Source organism: Halichoeres trimaculatus, unplaced genomic scaffold, assembly GCF_033239565.1.
Source record: "Halichoeres trimaculatus isolate MK-OKI-2021-1 unplaced genomic scaffold, fHalTri1.1 fHalTri1_scaffold_13, whole genome shotgun sequence".
NCBI classification, from domain to species: domain Eukaryota; kingdom Metazoa; phylum Chordata; class Actinopteri; order Labriformes; family Labridae; genus Halichoeres; species Halichoeres trimaculatus.
Genome location: NW_027437191.1, coordinates 22,834,246 through 22,846,442, shown reverse-complemented (window position 1 = coordinate 22,846,442; position 12,197 = coordinate 22,834,246). Strand labels below are relative to the sequence as shown.

Below are 12,197 nucleotides of genomic sequence, written 5' to 3'. Positions count from 1 at the left end.
TCATTTCCAAAAACTGCTCATTTTTGTGTCAATTGAATGATAAATATCAGATTCAATGATGTTTGTGTTAAAGCTGTTGGTTTAAACCAACAGAATTGGACACTCAGTGGTGTTGGACACTCTCATGCATGTCTGTGTTGAGTTTCAGAGCAGCGCCTTCCTCATTATCACCCCGCAGCCCTCCCCTCTGCTCTCCCCTTCTCACTCCACTGGCAGGGTCAAGGGTCAGCCGCTTGTGTTTCTTGTGTCAGGGCTGACTCCCAACACCTTAAATTATCCTCCTCCAACGTTCGCCCAGCAAAGGGCGGCAGGAAAAGTTTAGTGCAGCTAGTTACTGCTGCAGAAATGAGATTACAGTATATAGGTGCTAAATATATACGGGCTGTTTAAGGATATAAGTTCTGCTGAGGTTCAGAGGTTGTGAGAGTTAATGGGCTGCAGCTAATGTGCTTGTTTACATGTTGTTGTTTACACTTAAACTCAGTGTGTAACCTTAATCAACACTGCCATCTAGCACATCATAAAGTCAACTCATTTTTCATGATTTGATGAGCAGATGTGAGCCGCGAGCAGGTTTGCAGGTCTGCCTCCAAACGACTTCTGAACTCGTTTGATTTTCTCTGTGTCCTCCCTTGGCTCCAGCTCTGAGACTAACTTCAAATGTTTTGTTTTTATCCCAGTTTCATACGTTATTTTGCTGTGAACAGTCTCTGATCAGTGAATTATTTATGCTCCTCATCAGTTAATGCTGAATTATTGAAGCACGGCAGACATGTGTTGAAAGTTTACAGACAAACTTGGACACTCTTCTCACTCTGAGAGCCAAATCTCAATTTATGACAGAGAAGAGCCAAATAACTGTGTATGCTGAAGAGAGTTAGGCCTAAACAAACTAATTATTGGTTCTCTCATCATATGCATGCTGCACACCTTTTGACAGCCCTCTTCAGAGCCACCCGTGTACGGCGGGGAAGTTGCACCGTGTCAGAATTATTTATGAGCTCCATTTCATTGAGCAGTTTAATCATTTTCTGTTGGTCTCTAGACTCTGATGAGGGCCTGCAGTTAATTTGGTAACCAGTTGCTGATGCAGAAATGTCTGGTAGGAATGATAATACAAATGAAACATTGAACATGTGGGAGGTCTTCTTGTTTCTATTCAATATCATTAAAATGCAAAAAGATCTCAACAAAAGACTCCAGATGTATATTAGCATTTTTGCTTAAATCTAACATGTTGACATCCTGTTAGCATCTTGTGCATTTAAGCAGATTATCATTAAGATACTTCAACAATCTGAATAATTCTCCAACAGTCAGTCTCAATTAAGCAAACTGATTAAACAGAAGCATCCCATTAGTGTCAATTAAGAGAACACCTTCCATTTACGGGTTCCTCCAAAGGTGGTCCTACTTGTCCTAAAAGAGTATTCGTGGTGGTGTTGTTGATGATGGACTTGTTGGTCCCATTTAGGCTCAGGATGGTGTAAAAGTGGTTTCTGAGGGCTGCAGCACTTTGCTTTTGACAAATTTCCCTCCATGGCCAAAGACATTCAGCTAAAGAGGACAAAACGTTATAGTTCAGGCATGCTGATGCACCGTCACGTCTCATGTTATTTCCAGGACTAATTGGCACCTCAAGGCTTTAAAGATAAGCCCCTTATAACCTGGCTTGCCTGCTCCCCTGATCTCAGCCTGATTGAGAACTTGTGGTGAATGATGTGGATGATGTTTTACAGTGATGGAAAGAACTACCGCCCAAAAAAGCAGCTTTGGAAAGCCATTTGAGGTGCAGGAAGTCTTCAGAAACCAAACTAAATCAGCTGACCAGTGACATTGTACTTTTTATTTTTATACAACTGTGAAAAAAGTGTTGTTTTTTTCTGTTTTTTTTTTTTTTTAAGTTGAAATTCAGTTTGAAAAAATATTTTTTTCAATGAACAAACCGTTTTAAAAAGGGGCCTACTTTCAATTTTTCCAAATGTATATACTCTCATCACCAACTTGCATAATAATTTGGCACACATTTTTTTGCAGCTCCTGCTTTAATTCAAAATACAGCCTACAGCCCTTTTGAAAAACACAATATAAACCAGATATTGGAACACTGTGTAAATTTACACTAAAATGAGATGAACATATGTACAAGACAAGTATTAAATTAGGAGTTGAAATGCATCAGGTGCATTTTTTAAAGCATTTCCCATGGTTCTTTGCACATCAATTCAAACCACATTTGAGCTTGACTTTGCAGGGGCTAATAAATTATAATACTAATTATGAAAAACAGAACCCAACCCAAAAACCCAACTAGAAAACAACAACATAAACAAAAACCTTGATGATTCAAACCCAGGTGACATGTTGACCCATCACAGGAACCAAACAACATGAACTGAGACCAGGAGGAACAAGAATGTCTGAAATCTTCAGAAGACAGAAGGGTTAAACAGTAAGATGAGATAAAAAAGAAATTGATTGAAAAAAAAGAGAAGCGCGAAGAGATAAGAGTGTTTAAAATAGAAATTACACTAAGATAATTAATACTTTGTCAGTGTACATGAGTAAGAAGTGTAGTGCTGCACATTCATAATAAAACACTATTTAGGTGAATAACTTGCTGATATATTGTTATTCTGTCCATTTTTCCCCAGCACACCTTCTCAACACCTTTAGGACTAATGTTTCCTTCCTTGTATCCCCTGTCCTCTTGTACCCCCCACCCCTCACCCTCCTTAATTCTGTGTTTTTCTTGTTTCTCCCCCTGCAGTATGTTCCTCCAGACCTGTGTATTTGTAGCTTTGTGTTGGAGCAGTCTCTGTCAGTGCGGGCCCTGCAGGAGATGCTGGCTAACACTGGGCAGAACAGCGAAGGGGTGAGTACTACCCTCACTCCACTAACATCCTCATCACACACACACAATCACACACACACATGGGACACATCATTTATTAACATGTATGTGCACATTTCAACACATCCTGTAATGTATTACTTTTTCTATCACAGGGTGATGTTCCTCTCCACTGTTTTTAGGGTAACATCATTTATCTAAAGCGACATTTATCGAGTAAACTTCAAAAGAAAACCCTCGCTGGCAAAGCACTCTCAGTAAATTCAAATGCACTAAATCTGCTCAGTTCAGATACGGGAAACTGGCCTGATTGGAAGCACTTCAGGGATTTTTAAGGCCACCCACTCTAAGCCAAGTCCAGCAATGAATCTACTGCTTTTGTTCCAAAAAAACGATGCATTCAAATGCTGTCAGATTCTGTTTTCAAGACCAGAATCAGCAGAATGTAGCAACACTTCAAACCTCCTTTAACATCAGATGAGGAAATGGAATACAGAACAAGTTAAACTTTGTAACTTTAATTACTGCAATAAAAAAGTCAATTTACAACTTCACAATCACTGAAATGAATGCTGGCATAAACAGAGGAGAACCTGCTGGCTCTGCTTGCTGGATCTAAGCCACTTTGGATGTCCTACTTCCCCACTTGGAGAAAAGTATATCTTCTGTTCAAACAAATGTGACTGGAATCAGAAAAAAATAGGAAAATAATTTTGACTTTCAACAAAATTAGTGTTATTTAGCAACTGACATTATTGCTTCCAATAAGATCAGCTGGTACTACCACAGTTATACACATTCCATAAAACTTGTGAGTAAAATCAGGGAAAAGCATGCAAGGTGGAGTTTGTATATTTAGCAGTACGCAGTAAAAACAAATCACAATATTCTTAAATATGATCAAATTAGCATATTTTGTTAAAATTAAGTGTGTTCATGTTAATTTAGAACGATCCCCCAAAGGTGCTTTTTGACTGCAGGAAGTTGGGTCCAAGTGTAGTTCTGGGGTAATTCATCAGAATTGTTTCTGGTTGGTGGAGCTCTGAAAGTGTTTTTGGTTCCCCCCATCCATGATAAGATGACACCCAGCTGTGACCAACTAGGTTCAGCGGCCCTTTACATTTCACCCAAATACCCCAAAAGTGCAGTGAAAAAAAATCTGTGTTCACATTGAAACACTGAGAGACTGAAAACCCTGTGGCATGCATGCCAGGCCTTTTGTTGGTGATATAACTGTAGAGACACACCCCATGTTCCTCCACAGACTGGAGAAGACAAGCCAGCTGCTAATAAACAAAGCAGAGGAGGAAGAAGGAACAGAACACAACAGATGCTAACTGTGGACAGACGATGAAGTGTTGGTTTGCCATGTCTGGCAATGGCAATTTATGTTCCCCCAGTGAAAGTGTTACGTGCAAAGCGGAATGTAAAGACAGCGTTTTCCCTGGAAAGTACAGCCTCATGGCTGCGCTGCTTCAGAAAAATTCTACTCTGGAGGCTAAAACGCAGTTTCCATGTAAATGAAAGGCTGAAATGCAACAATACCTCTGCATTTCATCCCAAAACCCTTGGATAAGTATTTTAAAGATGATCGCTAAGATGGGTGCATCCTGCTAAGTCAATTTATAGAATCTTCATGCTTTTGACAGAGTAGGTGTCCACTCTGGGCTTTTCAGGCTTTTTAAATCAGTTTCGACCGACGTTGCCTTTGTCACTCACATAAGTCTCCTTTCAAATGTCAAAAGATCCATCTGCAGTGTAATAAAGCACAATCAAACCCAGCACAGGCTGAATACCCCACAGGCTAATTGTGTACCAAAGAGATAACGGCTGTTTTCCAAATCACCTACTGCCTACAGCTTTTGCATGTAGTATGAATTTTTTGTTGGGTCTATTTTGTAGTATACTACTCTGGTTTCCAGTCTCGAAAGGCGGAGCTACAGATGTTGTCGTTTTTCTTGCCTTTAATATAAATATACATTTTGTTAATGATATTAAATAGAATTATCATTCTTGATTTCTAATCTTACACCAACGTTATATCATTGACTGAAAATAAATTTGGATTTTTTTTTTTTTACAGCTTATGAAAAAAAATACTTCTATATAATCCATGTATGGTCAAAAAAGTGAATTAGTGGTTTATATGGGCCAATGAATTTGTAGAAATATAGCCTCTTTTTCAACTAGAAGTGACAAGATTTACTGGTGTTTTTTTTTACATCACTTCATTTCTATCTCATGAACGGTCTACTGTTAGTGTTGTGTTGTAATTATAATGTTGATTAATTCCAATAGACGGCAGTAATTCACCAAAACCTGCCACTGGTATAGACAAACAATGTTAGCGCAGTGCATTGTGGTGCCTGGTATGCCAGGTAGACTGGCCCATTGCATACTGAAACATTTTTAGTATACAGCAGATTTTGAAAGTTTTCGCATACTACCCACTACATACCAAATTTCAGCCAAAATAGAAGCACTACTAGAGTAGTAGGCAGTGTGGAAAACAGCCAATGGCTTGTCTGTCTCCGTCTATGGTGACGTTTTCACTGAAAGGCCTTTGTTGTCATACTGCCTTCTAGTGGTCTGGTGATATTTTGCAATTCCTTTTTTTTCCTCTATATGTCATTGTGCATGATGTAAATAGATTTTCAGCCCTGGGGTCGAAATGCAAACAAACAATGGGCTACAGGAACAATTCAGTCCTGGGGAATGTTTCACCAGGAACTAAAAGATCCTGGATCTTGTGGTCAAAAAGCACTTTTATATCTCCACAGGGAGTGGGTTTCTTTCCACACTGGCTGGATAAACTAGTTTTAGTAAGTCCATACTAACTTATATCTTTTTAAAGCATTTGCAACATTGGAAAAACCTGCTTTCTGTTATGTGATGAGGCTTTTCTTCTGAAGGTTTAGTCATTTGCAAAGAAGATAATTGGAGATGCAGCAGCCAGCTTGTGGACAGAGGGTTGTTTATTACATCCAGTTAGATGCACTTTGAGGAAGTAATTTACAACCGCACTTTATTACTGTAACTGACAAGAAATCTATAACAATGTGCATGAATGGATCAGGCTGTTTAAACACAGCTCTAATGAAGCTCGCAAGACTCAGGATGTCTAGACTGGAAGAATGCTCAGATACTCATTGCACTAAAATCAAACTGTTTCTACAATAAAATCTTACACACTTGTATGGACCTGATATTACAGTACTGTCTGCACACACAGAGCTGAGATTGAATTCTAAGTAGAAGCTGTCTTGTTTCATTTCCTGTGACACACTCCTGATATGCAAAAAGAGATCAGAAATCTGATAATGAAAGGCCGAGGGATAATCCAGGAGTGCTGTGCTGCGTCCATAACCTCCTCCTTGATTTAAAAAGTGAGAGCCCCTTTTCATCCACTTGGCATGTTTATTAGAGCAGGTAAGTCATTCTGCAGAGCCACGGACAGAAAGACGCTCTCCAGAGGACCGACGTGTGGACTGTAAACGCCTGTCAGGTGCTGACTTTCCCCCCGTGCTGCTGCGCTCTAACCGAGTCATTTCATGTGTCATTTAATCTTATCACCCAGCTCTTCTACATCCAGAGGAGAGGGAGGTCAGGACAGGGTTGGGATGGAGGACTTTCCTTTTAATCTGTTCTTGGGAACAACTGAGAGAAAACAGCGCTTTGTTCATGATTAGCTCCTCAATTTAGAAAGATGTTTTCATCAACGTTCCTCTCAGATACACATGGTCTGTTGTAATTGTAAAACAATGTCTCAGTGTTATTGGTTAACTCTCCAAACAGACCACCTGTATCTCGGAACGGAGATGGCAAAGCTATGGTTGCATGAATCCTTGTGCAGTGCAGCTGCAGCAGCAGGAGAAACACCGGCACTACAGAGCATTAAGATGCTCTCTGCGGTATAAACTGAAGACCCACAATACTCATTCATCACTGTACTCCATGCACAGGGTTGGATGCTGAAATGTTCCAGTGCTTCTTGGTTCCAGGGAAGAGACAGATTTTATCCTAATGGTTCCATCATCAGATAAGTCATTTGAACTTGAAATATGTTGTGATTTCCCAAACCTGGATCACAGCAGCACGACGAACAACAGGGTTTGAGCTTCCCACCTTGAGCATGGAGGCCCTATGTGGGAATACGGTGAATGCAGCGTACCCCACATTGTGTGATTTGCTGGATTTGCTCTGCTACAGCTGCACTTTCATGCACAGCATAGCCCTCTGGCACAGATGGTTCTTTAAAAGTGTCTTATTTTGTAAACCGCTTGGGTCCCCTTTGCCGGTGAGTCAGGCTTGCATTGTTATTAGCCTGGGTAGCAGATTTGTTTTGTGCTCAACAGTGCAACAATGTTGGCTGGCCTTGTTTGGCAAGACAACATGATGTTGGCTAGAATACAAACTCTCTGCTAGCAGAGCTAATAAATCACCCTCCTTTTTCCTCTCCACCATAATGAGCCCATTTCTCTCTATTGTTGCGCTCAGATTTGTGTAATCGTCTACCGTACACGCCAATAACACATTCTTTTTTATTTGTATTTGTGTGTTACTAGAGTGCTGACCATGAAAAATGGGTAGGTCCATCAGTTTGTTCATCCATCATGTTGTCGGTGTGCATGACAATCTCACTCACTGCCAAACCAAAGGGTGAAACTTTCTGCACTTTCACTTGGAGCGCTGCCTGTTTCTTGATTGCCATAAAAGCTGCATTTATTGCTTGTACAGCGTTTAGAGTAAAAGTCCATGGCAGGTACTCTGCTAATGGTAATACATTTCATTTTTTAGGCCCTCACTACGTATCATAAAAAAGGATACTACGAAATACATTTATTCCCGTGCAGACTTCCTCTGCATGGCAGATTGAGCCTTCGTCCTGCCAAAGCTGGATGTTCTTTTTCCCTTCAGCCAGTCTGCGGGAAAATCAATTACCTTGTCACAGTCGTCTCTGAACTTTAAATGATGGCTATCTTGAAATAGGCATCCATCAGTGCTGTCACCTTGTGCACATGAGTCACATGCCTTGCCTCTACAGACTGCTCTGTGTACGAACCCTGAAAGCACACCAAAGTGAAAGTGTCTGCTTCTCATTTGCTTCAGCTAATTCCTTTTTTGCTTCTAATGCATAAAACCTTAATGCTCATTAATTTTGCTTTTAAAAGGTGAGAGTAAGCTCTCCGTTTCCTATAAACTGAATCGAAGTGAAAGAATGTTAAAACCCTCACTTTGTTACAGAACGTACTTGGTTGTTTGGGTGTGCTGCTCTGTTTTCTCTGGGTTTGGTCTCTAACATTGATTTATTTGAAGGGAGGAAATGTCCTGAAATCTGTTCTGATTTCAGAGTTCATCTGCACTTCTGTTGAGGAAACTCCACCTGTTTGATTTGAGCGTTTTCTCTAATCATAGAGTACATCCTGTTTTGATGAACGGTCATGAATCAAGCAGGACAAATGGAGCGTCATCTCTGTCTCTTTATCTACATGATTGAAGGACAAGGCTTTAAATATGTACATGAGAATCAATGTCAGATCAAATGGTACTTAGAAAATGAGTTTGGCATGACTCCCATTGTCACAGCTTTGAAAAATGGATTAGTGTGCAGCTTTACTGTTTGAGATTATGGCATGAAGAGGCCATTAAAGTAAATTACTTAGTCATGGTTTTGTTTCATGGCTCTATTACGCTGCAGGAATCCCTCGTTTTTTTAAGGAGTTCATATTTTTACTCTACTTCTAGAGTCATCAAATGCAAATACATCAACTTTACAACCAGATAAGACCTGGATAAGTTCTTTGACAAGAAAAAAGTTACCATAATTCATCTAATATGCACACAATAGACATTTTATACTTTAGTAGCCTTCGGGCAGGCTGCATATAATTGATGTCTGGACTAAATTTGCAATACACACCTGGCAAAGAGGAACAGGTCTCTCTCAAGGTGATGTAGATCAATAAATCATGTGTACAACGCCACTTGGTCTTATGAGTTCATATTGTTGCTGCAGCAACTAGCAAGTTCTTCAGATAAGTCATCTGCATCACTGACCATGATGTTAAGCCTACCTTCTGAAAAGAAGTTAATTTCACCTCAAAGGTGGCTCTCTTGGAAAACAAACTCATCAGCAAACGACTGAATTCACCTGAAACCAACTTGGTGAAAAATAAAGATTAATCGCGCATAACTGCAACATAATGCAAGTTTTAAAATAGCTTTTAGTGTTTGATTTGACATGGTGGCATTTTTCTAGAGGTGAGAAGCTAAAATACGGGCTAAGTTGTTTGTGATAATGTTAATTCTGGCCCACATGCAGCAGGTATCTTGCAGTCGTTTGTCCAAACTTGAGAGTCTATCAATAAAATGAAGAGTGAGGTTACGTTAGCTCTGCTTGGTGAGGTTGGAGTTGGTAGATGAGCTCTGGTAGGACATAACCAGGATTCACTAATGTTACACATTACAGGCAAGTCTCACAGCACTGGGGTACCGGCAGCGCTAATTATAGGCAGCTACGAATCTACGGTACAAACTGACGGAGTTTACTTGTTGTCACGTCAGCCTACGGATACATCGGATATGGATAACTGGATATCACGTGACATTTAATGTCTGTCTTGCAAAACTGCAGTAATGACAGAACTGCTATTTTAGGATAGTATTGAGAAATGTATCAGGTTTCTCTATCAAGTATCTGTAGGTATCCTATGGTCTCACTTGAAGTTCTCATTGGCTGTTGCTGATATGTTTTTTTTTTTTTTTGGTGGTTTGGTTACATAATACCGTCTCAGACTGCTCAGAAAGATTGCTTAACTTTAAAGCAAAGCTATCCAGAAAGATATTGAAGGTTGTCAAAGGCAAGTTAGAGCCAAATGCTCTTATCTTGTGGAGTCGTAAGTTTAAAAAAAGCCCTGATTTTGTGATAAGTCTTGGAATCAATAGTCAAAATCAGCATCTAGCTTTATATGTGAACTTATGAGCCAGTTAAACTTCTAAAACTCTTTGATTTGATTCATGACAGATTTTTAATTCTCATAAATGCACAGCAGAGGTCTGTATGAGCCTCCCTTCCTTTGTTGTCAATGAAAAGCATGCCCTCTTTGATCTGTTCAGGGTGCAGCTCTTACAACTGAAGGGCCACCAAACCAAAGGTCACAGTTCCTGGCAGTGATGCGTCAGCGCGACAGCAGGCCTGAAATACAGACTGACGCTCTCTCTTTCTGTACCCCCTCCTGCACTCCCAGCTGTTGCTGGATACTCTTCCCATTTTTCTTTTGATCAAACCTCGTCTCCATTTTTGTCACCGCCTGTACAAACCATCTGGGAGAGACTCGGTTGCCAAAAGAGAATTAGCTGGCGGTCACATTCAGAGGACAGACAGGAGTTCCCTCTAGGTCGCTTTAAATGTGACCCTGCGAGCAAACACACAAATTAACACTGACGACTGGGTGAGAAAGTGGATAGGCTTCATGTGTGGCTTATTGGATAAACACAGCGGTGTGCGTCACGACGGTTAGCACCGTCCCAGACCAGGGCTTGGTCCCAGCTGTTTCTATTTTAGGGTTAGATATTGTTTATCACCTGAAAGACGGTCAGGTCTGGGACACCAGACACTGCTAATGAACAGGACGGTCGTATGTATGTTTGTAGTGGTAGTGGTAGGAATTCTCACCATGATAATGACAAATATCAAACAAGCAGGGTTCGATTTTAATAGTCCTTCAAGGCTGAGTGATGCCGAACTTCAAATGTTTGTTTATCTGGCTCCCAAAAACAAACAGACGAGAGACTCTACCTCCCTGTTACAGAGATGGTGTTCATGTCAGCTTATAGTCCCCTCTCTTTTTTCCTTCTGCTGCTAGAGGTTGGTTAAACGGGTAAGTATAACTTTCTTTGTTCACCTCCATGGTGGAGAAGAAATCTTCTGTTCTTTTTTTAAAATTATGTTTTGCTTAGCTGTTTCCTCGCATTTCCTCGCTCCGCTACCATGTGTCACAGCTATTCTTGTTTGTGGCAGCAAGAATGGGCACCATGTTTGATGAATGTGGGACTGAGATGTTCTGATAGTGTTTTTATATATGTGTGTGCATCGTTTTGCTTGTTGCCCTCTTTGTCTGTTTCCTGCTTGCTCTTTGGAACGGAGGTCCAACGTCAAAGAAACTTCTGTCCAGTGAAGTGAACTCAAACAGAGGAAACTTAATTCACAGTCTCAGAGAAGTGGAGGGTACTAACTTATTGAACTACCCTGAAGGATCCACAGGTAAAGGATTTTTATATAAAGAGCTGTAGATAACATGGTGCCTCTGTTTCTCCTGGTAGGCGGGTCAGGGAGGTGGACACCGGACCCTGCTCTACGGTCACGCCATCCTCCTTCGCCACTCCTTCAGTGGAATGGTGAGTATAAACAACACATTTTCAGGTGTAAGTGTAAGAAAGCATTAACTACCTATAAAAAAGCAATGTCAAACTATATTTTTTCTTATGATGCCGATGCTCTGGTTAATATTGAAGGTCCCATATTGTGCTCCTTTTCTGCAGTTTAATATGAATCATTGATGTCTTCATAAAATAGTAGCAACATGTTTTGATCCAAAAAGCCAATAAATCAAGCACAGCAGCATCGTTTCCAGGCTCTCATAGCCCCTCTGTTCAGAATGCTCTGATTTAGTGGGCGTGGCCTTCATATGTAAATGAGCCACAGCTGATACCGCCCTGCTTTTCCACGTCACTGAGAGCTGACTACCAAGCAGGGCACAACATTTAGAAAACAGCAAAGCTCGTTTATCGTGACATTACAGGCTAAAACAACAGGCTAACCACAGCTAAAGTTAGCATCCTGAAACTAACACAGAGGCAGGGTCCGAGGTTTGTTGGCGGATGGTTGGTAATGCACCTGGATTCAGGACCAGTCTATTCGCTAGCCCTCTGTTGTTCTGTCCAAAGTTGGAAAAGCAGTCGGCCGTGAAGTGACTAGCACACACATGCACAGTTTTACTGAGTTTAGCTGGCACATTTCCTTGATAAATGAACTCTAGCCACTTAGTCTTGTCTTCTTCCAAGATGGAAAGCTTGTGCATGGAACTATGTGGCTGTTTACAGCCAAAAACAGAGCAGTGATGGCCCTTCAACTTTAGGGACTGGGCAGGGAGAGGGTTCGGGGGCATGGTGGACCAATCAGGTCAGACTTGCTCCTGATTGGTCAAAAAAAGTGAATTGCTGATGTCGGCAAATCCCCAAAATCCAAACAGCTCGTTTTAGGTCAGGATTTTACATTCACAAGCACTACTAAGTACAGGTTTTGTAATTAAATATCACATTTTGTGGGCTGGGAGGAAAGCCA

At 40.8% G+C, this 12,197-nt stretch overlaps 1 protein-coding gene across 14 annotated transcripts in view; it reads left to right on the top strand.

Moving 5' to 3' along the window:
- Nucleotides 1-12,197, top strand: part of ryr3 (ryanodine receptor 3) — a 140,219-nt gene that overhangs the window by 27,875 nt on the left and 100,147 nt on the right. For 6 of the 14 annotated variants that reach the window (XM_074685743.1, XM_074685734.1, XM_074685739.1 and 3 more), the window contains exons 3-6: nt 2,771-2,875; nt 7,420-7,440; nt 10,720-10,734; nt 11,177-11,251. In XM_074685743.1, coding sequence (XP_074541844.1) covers nt 2,771-2,875; nt 7,420-7,440; nt 10,720-10,734; nt 11,177-11,251 — 216 coding nt within the window. The remainder of the gene's footprint in view (nt 1-2,770; nt 2,876-7,419; nt 7,441-10,719; nt 10,735-11,176; nt 11,252-12,197) is intronic. The other 8 variants (XM_074685744.1, XM_074685736.1, XM_074685735.1 and 5 more) reach the window with 3 other exon arrangements.